Source organism: Paramacrobiotus metropolitanus, unplaced genomic scaffold, assembly GCF_019649055.1.
Source record: "Paramacrobiotus metropolitanus isolate TYO unplaced genomic scaffold, Prichtersi_v1.0 Parri_scaffold0000130, whole genome shotgun sequence".
NCBI classification, from domain to species: Eukaryota; Metazoa; Tardigrada; class Eutardigrada; order Parachela; family Macrobiotidae; genus Paramacrobiotus; species Paramacrobiotus metropolitanus.
This window is the reverse complement of record NW_026570350.1, coordinates 57,016-76,085: the sequence shown is the minus strand read 5'-3', so window position 1 is coordinate 76,085 and position 19,070 is coordinate 57,016. Positions and strand designations below refer to the sequence as shown.

At 41.7% G+C, this 19,070-nt stretch overlaps 1 protein-coding gene across 4 annotated transcripts; it reads left to right on the top strand.

Annotated features, from left to right (window-relative positions):
• The first annotated feature begins 3,278 nt into the window (after positions 1 to 3,278).
• LOC129598830 (uncharacterized) lies at positions 3,279 to 18,157 on the top strand. Of its 4 annotated transcripts, XM_055496907.1 has the most exons (6): positions 3,279 to 3,293; positions 4,236 to 4,378; positions 9,273 to 9,458; positions 9,686 to 9,719; positions 16,349 to 16,743; positions 17,546 to 18,157. In XM_055496907.1, the coding sequence occupies exons 5-6, from the start codon at positions 16,360 to 16,362 to the stop codon at positions 17,948 to 17,950; spliced, it is 789 nt and encodes a 262-aa protein (XP_055352882.1). In that variant the 5' UTR covers positions 3,279 to 3,293; positions 4,236 to 4,378; positions 9,273 to 9,458; positions 9,686 to 9,719; positions 16,349 to 16,359; the 3' UTR covers positions 17,951 to 18,157. The 4 variants fall into 4 exon arrangements, with proteins under 4 accessions (XP_055352882.1, XP_055352881.1, XP_055352878.1 ...); XM_055496906.1 differs by lacking the exons at positions 3,279 to 3,293; positions 4,236 to 4,378; positions 9,686 to 9,719 and adding an exon at positions 3,735 to 3,866 and having other exon boundaries at positions 17,546 to 18,155; XM_055496903.1 differs by lacking the exons at positions 3,279 to 3,293; positions 9,686 to 9,719 and having other exon boundaries at positions 17,546 to 18,155.
• Positions 18,158 to 19,070: the final 913 nt, after the last annotated feature.

Below are 19,070 nucleotides of genomic sequence, written 5' to 3'. Positions count from 1 at the left end.
AGCAGTTGAACAGGGAACTCTGTGCCGAACAGGAATCGTACGAAGCAGCTAAACGTTGCCTAAACCGCACTGTTGATTTATACGAGAACCTGATGTGCAACATTCAATCACAGTGGTGCCAAGAGTACACCCAACTCAAAGGCGAGAACGCGGTGCTGGACGCGGAGTTCTACCGCACACAGGCGGCGCTGCGGCAGACCGAAGCAGAGATGGAACGCCTGTGTGCGGTGAACAGTCAACCGTTGAAAACGTCGTGTGAATCGCCATTGGATAGAGTGAACTGCGCGTTAGCGGCGGCTCAACCATCGACACGAAAATTGTTAGAAGAAGCACGCAAAGATCGTCTAACACACTTCGAACAGCTGCTGGATATTCGCTGCCGATATCAGACGGCGTTGAGCGGGAAGATGAAGAAGACCGAGCAGTATTATGCGTCCTTTCAACAGCAGTGTATCGGGCTGTTTAAAGGCGTGTATTATGTGCTGCATCATGCGTGTCCGTCGGAGCCGTTGCTGCTGCAGCCGGCCGTGTGTCGGTTTGTCTTGTCAGCGAAATGTATGGATGTCTGTATGGTGGAGGATAATCTACGGGCGGAGAGGGCGCGGACGATCGCGCTGCAGGAGAATGTTGAGGAGGTGCAACGGAGGAAGGAAAGGATGGCGTGCAAGCTGACGGAAATGGCAGCACAGTGTCGCGCGCGCGGGGCGTATGCGCTATTACCAAAGTTGCACGGTGATATTCGCTGCGGCTGATGCGGACTTGGGTTGCATTGAAAACTCTGTAGCAGACTGTGTGACTGCGGCAAGAAATATCTTTTAATAAATTATGATTTGTGTAATTTAATTCTACTGCTCTGTTAGTGAAAGCTTTGTGGCTTCTGAAAAAGAGACAAATACTGGTAAGCTTTCATACGTAAGTGCTTTTTAATGTTACCGCTTCCGGACTCCACTGGGGGCACTGGAGCCCCGGCTGCTGGGAGGCTGGTGCTCTCGGTGATCGGCTGTGTGCGGTGACCGTGGTCCGTGGGTCAGCGAAAAGCCGGCCGACCGGGGTCGGCGGAAGAGAGCGACCAGTGCCCTGCGCAACCGAAGGCCCCTTTACTGAGCAAGTGCGAAATAACAGCAGAAGAGGAACAGTTGGGGGTGGCGGGTGGTAAAGAACAGAGATCACTCGCGCGCGCACGATCTCGAAGGAGCAGCGCCACTAGCAGACTCACGTAACTTGCTGCACAAGGGGAAAGGAGAAAGAGCGGGAGCGCATGTCCTCCAGCTAACATTAACATCAATTAACTCGTTAATTGTCATTTAAACTGTACTCGCATCCATTTGGATCAGCTAATCCAATCGTGCTAAGCAGAGGCGCTGAATTAAATGGTATTTGAGAACGGACTACACGCAATGCATAAGATTACGAGTCCAGTAGGTTCTGAGTTCAAAATTATTTAAACTAATAAATAAATATGTAATTGTACTGCGTACGTAAAATGTATTAGGTATTTAAGGCTATCTAAAGCTATTTAACGATAAACATTGCTGTACACTGACTGTGTAATTATATCGCCGGAACAATGTGTTACTGATACATATGAACTGGCATTACACTCTAAGCCTACTTGGCTGGTGTGCAACAGTGCAAGTAAGGATTTATACAGTATGTTTTTTCCGAATGGCCATGAAATTCATTGTAAAAATAATACTGCAGAAACAATCATCAATCATTTAAATTAATAGCTGCACTTCAAAGGTACCCAAAGGAAGCAAAGCATTTCACTGTTAACATGCACCGGGCAATCACTACAACTGGAAAGCGAAGTGACAGGAAAATGTGGCCATATCCGGCACTCATCGCCGTACTGAGTGGAGTGGCTAAAATTTTTCCGCCGTATGATTACAAATATACGGCGTTAGAATAATTGTTATCCGACGTTTGCGAAGTACAGTATTTCTGCGGATAAACGATATAACGCACCACTTCCATGCAAAAAACGCAGCCATATTGATAACAGCGTATTAGGGAGATGGTTGACCGCACCGTCAGCTTGTAAGGAGCCCGTGTGCTTATCAATTCCTGAAAGCTAACGTGTCGGAAGACAGACGGATAACCTTGACTAAGAAACCGCACGTAATGCGGGTACTCGTAGAGCGCGTCCGATCACTTCGGCCGCGTTACATTTCGGCCGCATGCGTTCATTTCGGCCAACGTTCATTTCGGCCGAGGCTCACTTCGGCCAGCACTCATTTCGGCCACCGCTCATTTCGGCAACAGGACAACTGGCCATCTTCAGTTTCCCAAGTTTTCCTAATTTTCGCAATCTAGCTTCGGTTTTCTCAGGTTTTTTTAAGTTTTCCAGGTTACTATTTTAGGTTTCTCAGGTTTCTTAGGTTTCTTAGGTTTTCTCAGATTTCTTAGAATTCTTAGAATTCTTAGGTTTCTTATGTTTCTTAGATTTCTTAAGTTTCTTAGGTTTTCTTAGGTTTCTTAGTTTTCTTAGGTTTTCTGAGGTTTCTTAAGTTCTCCTTAGGTTTTTTTGTTTTGTTAGGTTTTCCTAGGTTATTCTTAGGTTTTTTCGGTTTTCTTTGGTTATTCTTCGGTTATTCTTAAGTAATAGTTAGCTTATTTTTCGGTTATTCGAAAAGCTATGGCACCATTTAATCGTACTTACATCAAAAGTAGCGTTTCTTGCCCAAATTGGACCAAAATAAGCGTCGGCCGAAATGAGCTGCGGCCGAAGTGAGCCTCGGCCGAAATGAACGGCGGCCGAAAAAGTTTGGCCGAAATGAGCACGGCCGAAATGCAAACGGCCGAAGTGATCGGTAGCCCTCGTAGAGGGTTACCTGGGTCTGGATATCTGCTACAATAACCATTTTATGTACTCCACAACCATGTACTGTAGATGCTTTTATTGCGTATTGGTCCGGCGACGTCGTGCTCAGAAGCACTGGCTGGGACAGTCATTAAATTTCGCATAATGAAAAGCCATTTACGAGTGACAATTATAGGTGAGAAGTGAGAACTGGCAAACGAAACACAAGTATTTCGTTCGTAGATAGGTAATACAATAAAAGTTATAAAACACGATCCCAGTAGCCACTGGCAGAAAACGATTCTTGCATCGGCAAGCTTAATCATCCGAAGAAACCCAGACATACTATTAAAAACATAGATATTATGATAGATCTTTTTTTCAGTGATGCCACGCGGATAATTATTGTCGCCAACCCTTGGCGCACGCGGAGAGCCTGTGAAATATTATGGCTAAAGTTCGAAAGATAAAAATGGTCAGCTCAGTCCAGGTAAGCACTCTCAATCAGCCAGTGCTAACTAAGCACGCATTTTGTTAAACCCACACAAAATTAGTACAGGAACTGTATAGTGATTGCCATATTTTCTGCAGCAAAAGCAAAAGCAGTTGACCTCTTGTGAAGCTAGCCATATGTGGTCCAAAAGTCGAATAAAAGCTGCTGATGCCGAGCCGCATACGCACAAAAGCAAGTGGTGTTTCCATAACCTATTCACTGTGACTTCATGGTTGTTTTTGCAAGACTGTCCGGAGGACGCACAATTCTGAAACTGGCTTTATTTTACAGTTTATACCAAGTACTTACTACAGTGTGAGAAGGACTGGTAACGAACCGTTTGACGTCATCACTCTCGCATACACGGGAGGGCGGCTGCCATGGTGACAGATGCGCATTTTTCACGGTTTTCGTCAGTTTTCTCAGCAGATTTCTCTTCTCTTCTATTTTTAGCCCCCTAAATTAAGGTTTATATATCCAATATGATCTGTTAAAATATTAGAAAGCTTTTGATGAGAAAGAAACTTCAGAATATCTTTTAAAAGGGACAACAAAGTCTGTGGGACTACGGTAAGCAATAACACAGCATTGCTTTTTGTATGCGACAGTGATGGCGTAGTCGACCGCTGAAGAGTCGGTTCCCAGTTCTTCTAGCTATAGTAAGTTCTTGTTTATACTCATAATTATTCGCTTAAATCAGTGATGCTAGCATACTGGAAAATGGTTTAATTCTTACAAAAGTGGCCTACAGTCTGGTACCTGTACACCCAAGTGACCCAACTGCTGGCTCGGCAGAAGCGCTTGTTAATTCTGTAGGCGTCACTTAGAAGGGTAGAAATGACATAATACTAATACTGTGTCATTAAACTTTTGTATCTGTTCACATAATAACTTATCCTCATAAAGCTCCCACAAATCACAATAATAATTTTCGCAAAGTTGTGTGCGGTCCCCGTAGTACTTCACTGGCTGCTATTAACGACCCCCTGATCTCGAAGGCTGCCAACACTGCAGCATTGCGAAAAATATTGAAGACGGAACAATATTTTCAAGCGGATGATGTGGAGATGGTCCCAATAAAGGTAGAGCGAAAATCAGAAGGGACGGCAGCTGTGCATTCACGTTGATTCAACCGAGATTGATAACAGCGTAGTTGTGTCGCCTGTGCAAAATATTAATGCGACCTACGCTGCTGAATCTCTTGTACCGGAAGTCATGCAAAATCTGGAAATTCTTAATTTTCTTAAATATACAGTCTAAGCTTTCGCAGTCAATGTGTTGCTTGGTTTTTACGCCATTTCACTAGTAGAGAAAGGCAATTAACGCTCCCACTAGCGGTACAATCTAATGTTGATCTACGGCTACAATATAGTTTGTTATGTGTGGGTCGCACAGCCGTCTAACAATTTACTTTGCCGGTGTCTGCCTTTTAACTAAGTAAACTGGGCCGCCTACAATGCAAGAGAACCGGTCCATACAAATTTCAACAGTGCCGCTTTTCTTTTAATTACACATCAGTGAAAACATGTTACAAGGCATGTCGCGCGATCAGCAGTTAATGCCACTCCATTCTAGAAATCTGTGCCAGTTTTGGCACGCATGGGTTTGGTACTATTTAGTGCCAGAAGTTTGAAATTCTGTATAAAAACATCGAATCAAGATGAAAAATTGCACGTACAATTAAAAAATCTCACTAATTTAACCCTTTTTTAGTGGTCGTAATTCAGTGGCCATCAAAGTGACCAGTGGTCACTCAAGGTGAAAAAATCTCGAAAATCGCCTTATTGGAAATAAGCCCGAAAATTAAGAAAACTAGGCACAGACATACGCACTAACAATTGTTTTCGGCATTCCCGTAAGTGCGTAACACTACCTGTATTAGGGCGTGTACTTTTACTAAAAAAATGTGCAATTAAAAAATAAAAAAGTTCGCATTTGGGTGTCGCTGACGATGCTATATCAGTGCATGAACAAGCGTAACTGCCGGATTAACAACCACCTTGTAGCCTTGCCGTATCACAACTTTTGTAATGACGGGAATTGTGTAATGGCACCTCAGTTCTTTTAATTTATATACTCTTAAGCACTTTACGAGTGCACACATTAAATGCATTTTCTGTTAACTAATCCAAAAGCAGTTAATACATATCCGGAAACTTCCGGTCAGTACACAAAGAGTGTCCATTTCTGCAGCTGACTTAGCTGCTTTCTATGTTAGGGTAAATAAGCCTCGCCGATTTTCGTTGCGTCTAATTAATACTTAATAATTAGAAAAACAGTAAGCATTACAATAGGTTTAACATTATCGCCATAATAAAGGTACTTACATTAACGTAAATTCTGTCTCCATCAAGATTGCATAGCGAAAGGGTCCTCTACACTACTGCCCAGCGTCTGGCGTTGTCTCTGACAACGCCAGTCCATGACAGCCACAGTCCAGCACAGCGAACTGAGATAGCTGTATGCATTTATGTATCAAGCAGGATCAAACTGAGCGCTGGTCAAAGTAAAATGCTGTTTGATATACTTCGCGCGTTTCCTCATAGACAACGTTTTTGTGCTTGCATAGTGCTAACCGATGTTTCCTTGATCATAAGCGTTTCTATCTGTTTTTCGTGATATACTGACCACTTTATATCATGTTTGTGGTTTGCCAGATATGATCGGCAGTTTTAAACATTTTTCATTCTGCTGACCACTGGTCATCCTGCTTACCATTTGAATTACCTAACTGAATAGCGCTCTTCGAGGTGTTTCACTTAAGCTAAACTATGCTCGTGTACGATATTTTTGTGAATTGTTATTAGAGTAAAACTATACAGTGCCAATTGGCTCAGTTCCCATGCGTGCCATTTTGGCATCATAGCGTCCTGCTTGACCTATGGTCACAAAAATTCAACAAAAAATAATTTTTCTTAATTGAATTCTTTGGTCGAGGATTACCAATTTTCAAGCCAGTATTCCTTTCCCTTCTGGTACCCGGCGTTGGTAGGTTAACCTACCAACGCGTTGGTAGGTCATCGGGGCATCATCATGGAATATTTGTGATGGCTTTAATCATCATGGCTTTGATCGTCATGGCTTTAATCACAATTGCAATTGCATTTATGACGGCTTTAATGATCATGGCTGCAGAACTAAGAAAAACAAGAATCTGGTTTTAAGCGAGAAAAACATGTCTTGGTCTTAATATTTCCAAGAAGCACCAAGAAATTAAGAACCATTGATTCATTGATTGATTGTATCTTGAGTAGCCAAGCCGGCTACAATTCGGCGAAGATTCAATAAAATCTGTGGCTCTAATCCTTTCGAACCCGAATAAATCAATTTAGAATACCTGTTTTTACTAACAACTCCAGAACTGCTGTATATGTAATTCACTGTCAATCTGTCACTGAAACAAAATACTCGCCAGTCAAGGCGCATATAAAAACGCAAATAAAACGCTTGCAAAAACTAAGCTCGCTCTGTTTTTGAACGATGCGTTTTCTGTTGATCTGGGAAGCTAAACTACACGACTAATTTTTTTTAAGCTTTTGCATTAGTTACAGTAAACTACCATGCAGATGGATAACTGTACTAGCTGGGCAGCTGCAAATGGCACCGCTGCCACAGCAAGCGCAAACTATTACAGCGTTTTTCTTGAGGAATCCGATACCAGAAATCGCATTTTATCACATATTGCAACATCAGTTGCCACGTTTCTGTTCACCAAGGTATGTGACAAACTTATCCCAAAATGGATCCGACAATGTAGGGTCACCGCTACCCTGCGAAAGCAGCTCCGACGACAACAACAACAACAACAACAGCAGCATCAGCAACAACAACAGCAACAACAACTGGAGGAACAACTTCTACATGCACCACAAGAAAACGATGCACTAGAAAACCAGATTGCGGAATAGCTGTGCGCAACAGCTTCCATACGCATGTGGCATGTACGTATTGCGTTCATATTAAGGATAATACAATCATTCTTCTGTTTAAGTGTCATTATTCGGCTGTTGCCTATTGTTATGGGTTGTTATCATCGTTTGACAGTTATAAAAAATTGTTTTAAGTTATTGGTGTAGTAAGCGCAGTAATCCACTAAACCGAGAACAATTGGCGGTTAATGCGGTCACGTTAACTCGGTAATGCCGTGACCGGCGCAGAACAAGGCACGAACTTCGAAAACCAGAAGTAATAGTAAAACCAGAAGTAACCGGTCTAACAAGTAAAATCACGCACGGTTTCCTGGAATACGACTTTAGTTATTATCACTGCTATCTGTTACAATCGAAGCACACCCAACCGCACGCTGGCTGCATGTCTGCGGTGCACTGCAGGCCGCCAGTTGACGAAACGCCATGCGCAGACTGCATTAGCGCGGTGATTTATTGGCATCCCTTTACCAATAAAGTGGGCCGTTTTTGAAAAACAATTAGTTTTATTTACAATTCACGTGCTCTTGCGCAGGAAGCGTAGATCACCATGTATTTTTTATGACTTACACTATGACGTAGGTGCCTACGTGCACCTGCCGGTGCCCGCGTAGTTGCCATGAGTTTGGCATGCTGTAAACTGGTAGGTCGGTACAGTACATAGGACATTGTCTTGTTAATTTGCTGTGCAACATTTATGTAACTGCCAGACTTACAGTTTAGCCTGGCAGTGAAGTGATTAGAGTTAGGTAAATACGTAATTCAGCTACAGTTAAAAAACTACCGTTAAATACTTCTACAGCTAGTGTAGATGACCTAAAAAACGCCAAGTACTGTACGTATGTATAAACTAAAGTCTTTTTATAAGTTGACGAGGTTTGGGTTCCACAATTCTCTTTGCAGTATTTTAATGTGCCGGATGTGGGCAACAGGGCAATATGAACTATGAACACCGGAGACGGTGCATAATGCGGCATTGAATTCCCACTACAAACATCTAACAACTACCGTACTTATGCGGGCAATAAATACCGTACAGACAATAAAATTTAATACAGTAATCGTACTCAATTCGGTCTTGCCAACACAGATTAGCAGACCAACCGGGGCACATATGCGGGCTCCTAAATCAGAAAAATATAATCTTTGTCGGAAAGGTAGTATACTCGTACTTACGCAATATACATGGAAAAATAGTTTTATCTGCTGCGTTAAGACAGGCGCGCCAAATATAATTTTATGTCGAGGAAATACCAAGTAAATACTGCACATACGCACTATAGAGCATTGGTTTTTTTGTCAGTTACTTTCATGAGAGGCAGAATCGTTTGAAGCTAGTACATACGGTATGCCCTTTGACTTCGTGGTAATTTACAGTCAACTTTTTTTCAGTACAAGTTTTTTAATTTTAATTTACCTTTTTTTATTTACACAAAACTTTGATAAAGGAACCAGTTTTATGCCCGTTCTGTGACACTATACGATTCCAGGAAATTAACTACGGATATTTAATTTCCTGGAATCGTATATCTATAGTGTCACAGAACGGGCGTAAAATTGGTTCCTTTATCAAAGTTTTTGTAAATTTTGTAGATTTCAGAGCTCCATGATATGATAGGATTCTTTAACTTTCACTGCAAGTTTTGGGGCGGAAAAATGAGAAAATAGCGCTTATGCTGTGCTGCAGCACTACACTGAAGCTCAGTACTTCAGCACTGCAGTAAAATGTACATATCTGTAGTTCCAAATGTTTTTCGTCGCACCCAGCTTGACCACAGCAGATGTAATCATTTCTTTAAGTGCACTATGGACTTATACTAACTTTCTCCAAAAAAACGATTTTTCTAAAATTTAATGTGGAGTCGGCCTATGTGCCATGATCTGTGCTATGGGAATGCTTTGTTGACCTACCAGTATCACTAGAAAATTTACAGGCAGCAGCTAAATTGTCGCCTAGGCAACGAATAATTATAATAATAACTACTATTGCTATAAATTATTAACGACGTTTATAAAAATATCAAGACCAGATCTCCCTGTTTCTCTACAGTTACGGGGACGGTTCATCCGAGAAAATTAATTTTATTCGTCACTCGTTGAACGGTTCAGATTGGCTGTGCAGTTACCAGTCAACAGCATTATTTCGCTCATCATATGGCGACAAGCAAGTATGTGGTTCTGCTGTGGACAGCCATTCAGCTATGTGGATGTTGCAGTCCATCTCAAAAGGAAAGATGTAAGTGAGAAACGTGTAACCGAACACTTTTGTCGTAAGAACCAGCGAACCGAGCGCTTGGCTGGGTTTCTATAACCAATAAATTCTGAGCAGATACTTGCGAATTATATTCAGTCAGTTAGCGCGATATTTCCTTAACTGCATATTATTAGCGGCAAATGCACTACATCTAGGGTTTAACGTCGTTATTATGAATTTATATTTAGCTATGGTATTTATGATTTTAGTTGCACGCTGCGTAACATTAACCGATTACAAAAGGTAAGCTAAATACTGTAGAGCACTTTCCGTATCGAGCGCCCGCGAAATGCTATGGTTGCTATTTACCCGCTGCCGCTGGATATATTATTATTCAGAAATTCACAACAGGTACAAAATAGAAATTTTATATGACTTTACATTTTTCTGAAAACAGTTAAAGAACGCGTAAATATATTTGACGTATGGAGGATATACTGTAACAAGGGCACCATGACCATAATAATGATTAGCACAGTAGTAACGACAGTTGGTCGCTTTACAGTGGACTGCACAAAGTGGTTAGACATACAGTGACATTCCCAGTTCCCACCCTTATTTATGCATGGCGCGATCGGCTTTAAGTGTAGCCAGATCTATGAAGTCCATTGTACTCAGACATATAGTATGAGACGTTTGCTTTTTGCTAACACACTCACCGTCACCGGTAGAAATCATGTAATTGAACTTCTTGTAAGCATACTCTGTAGTCTCTTAGATTATTTCTGCTAAGGGTTAAACCAAGGTCTTAGTAACTATTAGTAAGTATTATGTTCATTCTGTTGCATCGTCTACCGTGCAAGTACGTAATTGCTGTACTTACGGCTTGTACGTACAAGCCCAACCTCGGCCTCCGGCCTCAGTCGGGGATTGAATTTTGATTATTGTTTTATTCTATAATTGTTAATAATGATTATGGAATTATTGATTAGCAAACTTTACTGTAAAGTCTGTAATATGACGAACTACTACCCTTCTGTATATCCGGCGAAAATCCTTACCCTCGGTCTAACCGGAGGAAATTGCTACCCCTGTTTCTAACCGGCGAAAATCCTTACCCTTGTGTCTGACCGGCGAAAAACCCTGCCCTTTTAATCTGACGTGGTTTATTTTTATTTGGTGATCACGCGTGTTAACTGAGCAATCGGTTTTTCAGCCAATTAATAGCAATTAGTATAATGACATTTTATTATTATCAATATTATTAATCATTATTGTTATTTGTTTATTTCTGATAGCAATATTTATTATTCCTTATTTTTAAATATTACTTTTTTCTTTTCAAAACTGAGTGCAGAACTTCATTTTGTGTTATAGGAATAATATTTCTGTTAAAAGTACTGGTTATTAAAATTATCGATAAAACTATTAGTTTACGGAACCGTATAAGCAACAATGGTATGGCGAAAGTCCAACCTGATGCAGCGAGTGAATGTCCGCATAATGAAATTTATTTATTGTGCTGAAATGAATTTATGGGGAAATAGAAGAGCACCGAAACACCACTCTTCTAATAATCAGTAGTGTAATTATCTAATTAATAATCCATAATAATAGTAATTCATTCAACAAATAACTCTTCTTCTACTAATAATCACTAGCATACCGCGAATTGTTAATGATAAGAATTTCACGTGCAAAAATCGAAGCCACTGTACAAATAAGCAGGAAAATTACGCAATTAATTTTATGAAATTTGGTGTCTGGAACTTCGAAGTAACTGTCTACCAAACTCTGATACACAATAATGATTTTTGCGATTCTACGTAAGTTACCCATTGCCATACAGATAATCACGTTATAATGTTGCCCTTTCCTCTTTCCGCCAAAAAAATGATAATGTACTATCGCTCTGCCAATTACAAAATTTCGACAAACAGGAGTATTAAATTTTACTCATTACTAATGTACCGCAGTTTTTATACCCCAGTTATATAGCTATGCTGTGTCAACAGTTTCCGGTCAGAAATACACGCATTTCAGCCAATCCGCTAATAATTATTTTAGGATTAGCCAATCAGCGAAATTCGTTTTAGTCATGTTTCGTAATTCGAAGTTGAAATTTGAAAAACTAAAGTTGTAGGGACAAACTACAGGATTTTAGCCGTTTTTTAAGCTATCGAGCGAAATTCAGCGCCGAACGGTTTTGGAGGAAAAGGGAGAAAAAAACCGGCGAAGTCAGCTTTGTATATACAAGCCCAACCTCGGCCTCCGGCCTCGGTCGGGAAAATGTAGAAATGAATTTGGATTATTGGTTTATTATTATAATTGTTAATAATGATTATAGAATTATTAATTAGCAAACTTTACGGTAATATGATGAACTACTACCTCTCAGTCTAATCGGCGAAAATCCTTGCCCCTTTGTTTGACCGGCGAAAATCCTTACTCTTGTGTCTGACCGGCGAAAACTCCTACCCCTCTGTCTAACCGTCGAAAATCTCTGTCCCTTTGTCTAACCGGCGGAAATTCCTACCCCTCTGTCTATCCGGCGAAAACCCTTACCCTTGTGTCTGACCGGCAAAAACCCCTACCCCTCTGTTTTACCGGGGAAAACCTCTACCCATCTGTCTAACCAGCGAAAATCCCTGCCCCTGTGCTTGACCGGCGAAAATCCCTACCCTCTGTCTAACCGGCGAAAATCCCTGCCCCCGTGCTTACCGTCGAAAACCCCTCCCTCTTTTTCTAGCCGGCGAAAATCCTTAACTCTGTTCAACCGGCCAAAATTTTGTGCTGCTGTGTCCGCATGCTACAATTTCCCTTGCCGAATTAATTTTATTTTACAAAACCACTACTCGTAGAATGCCGAAATTCCCGTTTGAAACATGAGTTATTGCTGCTCGGTCCGCATGCTAAACTTTCTCTTGCCGAATTGACTTTATTTTAAAAAGCCATCAGAATGCCGAAATTTCCGTCTGAAACAATGAGTAAGTGCGTCCACTTGCTAAAATGTTTTTAATTTGACATGTATTTTGCATTTGGTGATCACGCGTGCTAACTGAGCAATCGGTTTTCGAGGCAATTATTATAAATACTGATTTTCATTATTATCAGTATTATTATTCATTATTATTATAGTTTGTTTATTTCTAATAGTAGATATATTATTCCTTATTAATTCTAAGTATTACTTTTTTGTTTTCAATACTGAGTACAGAGCTTTGTTTTGTATTAAAGGAAAAACATTTCTGCTAAAAGAATTAGTTGATAAAATTATCGATAGAACTATTATCTAGTTTACGCCTTTACGGAATCATATAAGCAACAACGGTATAACGAAAGTCCAGCCTGATGCCGCGAGTGAATGTCCGCATAATGAAATTTATTACATGTGCTGAAATGACTTCATGGAGAAATGGAAGAGTACCGAAACACCACTCTTCGATTAATCAGTAGAGTGCCAGCGCTTGCAATTTTTTGTTATTTTATTTTGATGGCTATTGCATATAAAACCACATATCAAATAACCTAAGCATTTTTGTGCAAAACTCTGTTTTCGGCTTCGCTTCGGTCTAATAGTGCTAGCAAAAAGCGGTGCACTTCCCTAGTAGTTTATACGTAATCCGTTGCCGTACAGTTATTTGCGCTATACTGGTTCCCTTTCTTCTTTCCGCCAAAGAAATCATACTGCATTATCGCTCTGCCAATTACGAAATTTCGACAAACAAGAGTATTAAATTTTACTGATTACTGATGTACCGCAGTTTTTATGTCCCAGTTTGCCACGCTGTGTCAGCAGTTTCCGTTCGAAAATATACGCATTTCCGCCAATCCACATTATCCACTAATAAATACTTTCTGATGAGCCAATCAGCGAAATTCGTTTTGGCCATGTTTCGTAATTCGAAGGAAAAGAAGATCGAAAAACTAAAGTTGTAGGGACAAACTACAGGATTTTAGCCGTTTTTTAAGCTATCGAACGAAATTCTGCGCCGGACAGTGTTGGAGGAAAAGGGAGAAAAAGAAACGGCGGAGTTAGGATTGTATATATAATAAATAATAACTAACGCCACATTCAACCACAAAGCCTGTTCCAGAGGCACGCCTTCAACGAATGTGTGGCGATCGCATTTTTAACATGCCTTACCATCTTATTTATTGTAGAGCTTTTTGCAGACGTCAAAATACCTTTTGAAATTTTTGTTCCAGCTTTAACTCGTTAATACTCAATTACTCATGCACTTTCGTGCAATGCCAGTGCTGTTATCGCTGCACATGATAGATTCGTTGCTGACACATGCTCAAAAATTATAAAGTTGACCAAGCATTCCGAATCTTCTTCTTATACAGTACGTGGTGCCACATTTTACGTGGCATCTGCCAGCTTTTATCGCTTGCAGTTGCCACAGTCTCCAGCTTTTATCGCTCGCCATACCATTGGCAGTGCCACTGCAAGTGCCACTGCCATGTTTTACCCCCTGCCGAAAGGGTTCGGTATCGTCGAGAATCTTGAAGTACTGCTTATACTCCAGTAATTCTGTAATACAGCCGCTTGTACGGTGTAAACCCTGGCACTGGTGCGGAGTGGTGCCTGCCAATGGCATTGCCAGTCACATGGCAAGCGATAAAACCTGGTGCATCTGATTTTTGGCGCGCAGTAAAATATGGCAACCGCCAGAACGTATAATTCGCAGCCGCAGCAAGATTTATTCAAGCATCGAAAATCAAGTGAGAAAACATAAAGAAAGGTCAGTAAAAACAGGAAATTGCAGTTCGATTTCTTTGCTTTAAGCTCCTGTCTGCAAATTCCATTAGACCGTAGTAAAGTTCTGCTTCATGTGCACAAAACAAAATAAAAATATTCCACCGGCACGAAGCGAGGTCACCTGCGGCCATATATATATCATGAAAATGTGTTGCCCGTACGTCAGCCACCGCCAGCAACTGAACACTGAACCATTTGCATGGGACCTTTCTTGTCTTGTAGAAAAAGGGACTGTCAGCTCGATTACTAGTAATTTTAGTTTGTTATATACGACAAAATGCTATTATGGATTGCTACAGCAGATTTCATGAAAGTACAGTAAACCACATGCAGCAAAATAGGTTAGCAGATATCGTAATAAACCACGAGTCTTACTACTCTCGTTGATTATCCTTTGGGGAATGCAACTTTTGCAGCGATTCGCCTATACGCCATTTTGCTACGCTGAAGTTCCGGCATTGTTCTCATGGATGCGGTGCGGTAAAAATAACAGCTACTCGTACTCATGTTGTGTCTCTCTGCGCAATGAGCTATGCAACGCTGCTGGTTGCCGGCTGATGATAAGGAACTGCGTTGAGAACAGAGAAATACATGTAATTCAAATCGCGCTCTTCTAAGGCCTTTAATACCGCTACGACAAGCGTTATGCAAAACGGGCAAGACATATTATCCTTTAGGTACTCCGTTGGTTCCAACTGATCGCTTGTTATGTCAAATTATGCTGTACAAAAATGCCAGCGTTTAGGTATTACTTTTGACATTTTTCTTAATGACCGGCAGTTTTCGGCTTTGCATTTTTATGTTCTGAGGACTGAGGACATGAAATTTAGTGATGCGCGCAGCACTTGTAAGGTTCTTGACTTAGAGCCCTGCGCGCGCGCCGAGCCTCGGCTCGGCTCGTGAGCGCTCGCGGCTCGCGAGCCGAATGAGCGAGCTTTTACCGCTGCTGGCGCGAGCCGAGTCGAGCCGAGCGGTCGTTTATCGATGGGCCAGCGAGCCGAGCGAGCGGCAGCCAGAGTTCACGAGCGAGCTGAGCACTGCTTTCTGTCCCGTAATATTTTTTATAGAATTTCTAACGATTTACTTTCAAAAATGGGCGTTGACTTCGCGCTTCGCGCGAAATAAGCTGTCTCGTACTATTTTTTACATAATTTCTGGCGATTTTCCTGTAAAAATGCGCGTTGGCTTCGCGCGAAATAAACTGGTTTAAATTCATGCAGCGGTGCTGCCATAAAAATACCAAAGTACGTTTGTACAATTAATCCGCATATAACTTTTGCTCGCGAGCGGTCTGAGCAGAAAAATTTGAAATTGTCTACGAGCCGAGCGATCCGAGCAATAAGAAATCTGGACACGAGCCGAGCGAGCGAGCAGACGATTCAGCACGAGCGAGCTGAGAAAAATTTTACAATAGTTAAAATGACACGAGCGAGCGTGAGCCAAACATTTGACGCTCGCGCAGGGCTCTAGTTCTTGTACAGACTTTAAACGGTTGTGCAATTGGTAGTTGTAAAGGTAAGTATTTCCGCCTCCACTCAGGTACATTCGTAGCATGTAGTATAAATGAAAACTGGAAAGCGGTATAATTATAAGGAAGTTAATGCAAGCTTTTAAAAGCGAGCTCCTCAAAAGGAAAACCAACAATACAGATATTTTTAAACCGCCTTGGGCGCAGTATCCCATTTTATCTGGCATCCTCCAGATTTTGTTTTATTGTGTGCCATACCACTGACAATGCCATTGGCAGGCACCAGGGCCAGATTTTAAACCCTACCGATGAAGTTCCATCACTGTCAGGCTCACCCTTTGCCTTCATCCTGTCGGGCATCGCATACGTTACATCTGACATGGAGCAGTTTGTGTTATTGTGCATTAATTTGATGTACGGTAACTGTAAGCTAGACTCTGTGGTGCAGCTCAAGGCAGCTACATTAATTTGCACCGAGTGCTACAGTTAAAGTACTTTGTATCAATTAGCAACAGCCTGCCAACAGTTAACAAACCTTTACTGGGGCCCGCCGTTAGGCCTAACGGGTGGATTCAACACATTGATCAGACCATCGTGTGACTTTACAATAACTGTAAAAACTTTTGATTCAACGGCTTGAGGAAAAAAAGCTGAAAAAGCTTGGTTTTCAGTTATTATACATTGGCAAATTCTTAACAGTGAGTAAAATCATGGAGGAAGGACTGCGCCAGCCGCGGCAGGACGATCTGGTGGTCTTGCAGTTTGATCACCGTGGGGAAGGGGCATACTCCCCAGAAGGGCTGGAGCGACCACCCCTGGGGGACAACGTGACGCTCGTTTGTCAGCTGCCACACGGCAAAGACTGGCACGAAGTGTCCTGGCTGCACCGGGAGCGTGTCGTCTTCGAGCGCGGCCAGCCGGTGCCGGTGGAGGACGGGCAAGAGTATTCCTTCAGCCACCTGTACAATGTCTTGTTCTTCCATATTCGCAATGTCTCTTTCCTGGCCAGCGGCGCGGTGACCTGCCTGGACACGGTCAACAACCTCCCCATTAAACGCTACTCGCTGCTGCCAAAGGTCACGCGCGCCAGCCAGGTTTGTCAGATTTAGTGTTGGATTAATCATTAACATAAGTTGAAAGTTTCGTTTAAATGCATATTCTCGCAAGCTAGCGCTTCTCTGTTCGAAATTCGAACCCATTGCTTGCGATTTATGCGCATTGGAAGTGTTCCTGTTGCACACTGTGTTTGCTTTTGTTGTTAAATTTTTAAACAACCGCGGAATTATGTACAGCCCGATTTCCACTTTTTTCAATCCAAAAATAAGGGCTACCTACAGATAAGTCTTTTTAATTTTACTTTTGGTTGCGTGTATAAATTTTGAAACTTCTTACGAGTACGATTTTTAGCGTTCGATATTTCTTAGCGTTCCATGATTTTCTTCGGTTTTTCAGATTTCTGGTTTTCTCATGGCTCTTAAATCTTAGATTTTTAAGAATGTTTCTTGATTTCTTATTTCTCAAGTTTTTCAAGTTTTCTAAACTTTTTAGCTTTCTATGGTTTTGTAGGTTTTGCAGACTTTCTTAGAATTTTTTATTAGTCTACATTTATCCTTAATTTCGTATTTATTCTTATATTTTGTAGATTTCCAAAGATTTTCACATTTGTCGATATATTTTTATTTTCTTGTATCTTTACGTTTCTTAAGTTTTTTAGATTTTTAGCTTCCTTAGATTTCTAATTGTTCTTGTGATTACATCTTAGGTTTTTTCGCTTTCTCTGTTTTTTAATATTTCCTTGGTTTTCTTAGGTTTGCTTAGATTTTCTTATATACCTTTCGATGTTCTTAGGTTTTCTCAGTTTTCTTTGGTTTTCGTAGGCTTTTTGGATTATTTTAGGTTTTCCACACTCCGATGCCCAACCAACTGCTCACCGAAGGCGACACTTTGACGCTGACCTGCCAGCTGCGTCTGCCACTGTCTCCGGAAGCGGTCAAGAATAATTTTACCCTGAACCATGTGATGGTGCGCCACAAGGGCCGATTGCTGACTCTGCCGGCGGAAGCGCCCTACTCGGTTCGGCCATCCTCACGGCCGCTCCCCGCAGAGAATGTGGAAGCTTATGAATCGGCCAAGTTCCTCAATCGTGCCTTCGTTAGTCCGGTCTCCCTCACTTACTTCGTTCCGCATCTCACCGTCGCCAATGACAGAGGTCAGGCGGAGTGCTGGTTCCGGCCGCATGCCGGTTTGCACGAGTGGATTGTGCAGACGGCTCTCATCACGGTGCAACCACGCCAATCCTGAATTAAAACTAATACACAAGTTACACAACGTATATTTGCAGCTTTTACCCAAATTACATGGCCTTCTTTGCGTTTGGCAAAATCCCGAACAGTGCAGCTCGGTAGTATTTTAGTATTTTTGCTCAAATCTTACAATACGTTACATGTACACCCTACGAAAATCAAATTTAATAATATATTATACAAGAAACAGCTGCGGCTTTGCCTCCACGTTTCTTGTGATCCACGGCCAGAATCAACAGAAGCTCGGTTACTCATTCACGTAGAGACTTTGAGCACTGGATAGTGGTGGTAGCTCGGTTACTCACTCACTTAATTAGCGATTTTGCTCACTGGACAGCAATGGTAGCTCGGTAACTCACTCACTTAATTAGCGATTTTCCTCACTGGACACACCTGTGGAACGTTTCGTACCAAAGAAAAAAAGTGAATCGTTTTTTCGCTCCTTGTAGTCACAGTAGACATCTGTATACATGCTGTAGACACCCTGTAGAACTATCGGTAGTCACCTGGTTTCTTAGGATGTATACCGCGTGTCTACAACGGTGTCTACAGGTTGTCTACGGATGTCTACCGCTGTATACAGGCAGCCCTTTTTAGGTTCAGCTCGATACTCTGCCTGTATACACCGTAGTCATCTGTAGACAGCCCGTAGACACCACTGTAGACACTGTGGTCACCTGGTTTCTCAGGCTTTTTTGGATGTTTACAGGGTGTCTACAGGTTGTCTACAGGGTGTCTACCGGTGTATACAGGCAGGCTTTCTTAGGTTCAGCTGGATGTTCTGCAGTATACACCGGTAGTCACTTGTAGACTGCCCGTAGACACCACTGTAGACATACTGTAGTCACCTGGTTTCTTAGGTTTTCTTAGGATGTATACAGGTTGTCTACAGGGAGTCTACAGGTTGTCTACGGATGACTACAGTGACTACAAGAAGGAAAAAAACGTTTCAGTTTTTTCTTTGGTACGAAACGTTCCATATACAGGGCGCACACGCCCAGTTGTCACCATTACGAAAATTCATTTTTAAAAATTAGAAAAAGTTCACATACTCCAGTTAGATTGTTCGTTTCTTGTACAGAATTTAATTCTGCGTCTACTGAAGCTAGTTTCTGACC

What these genes read in the sequence shown, in the direction of transcription:
- LOC129598830 (XM_055496906.1), top strand. Translation starts at nt 9,377, where the DNA reads ATGGCGACAAGCAAGTATGTGGTTCTGCTGTGGACAGCCATTCAGCTA. An exon ending in TCCATCTCAAAAGGAAAGAT is followed by an intron (nt 9,459 to 16,348) that starts GTAAGTGAGAAA and finishes AATTCTTAACAG; the next exon opens with TGAGTAAAATCATGGAGGAA. An exon ending in AGGTCACGCGCGCCAGCCAG is followed by an intron (nt 16,744 to 17,545) that starts GTTTGTCAGATT and finishes GGATTATTTTAG; the next exon opens with GTTTTCCACACTCCGATGCC.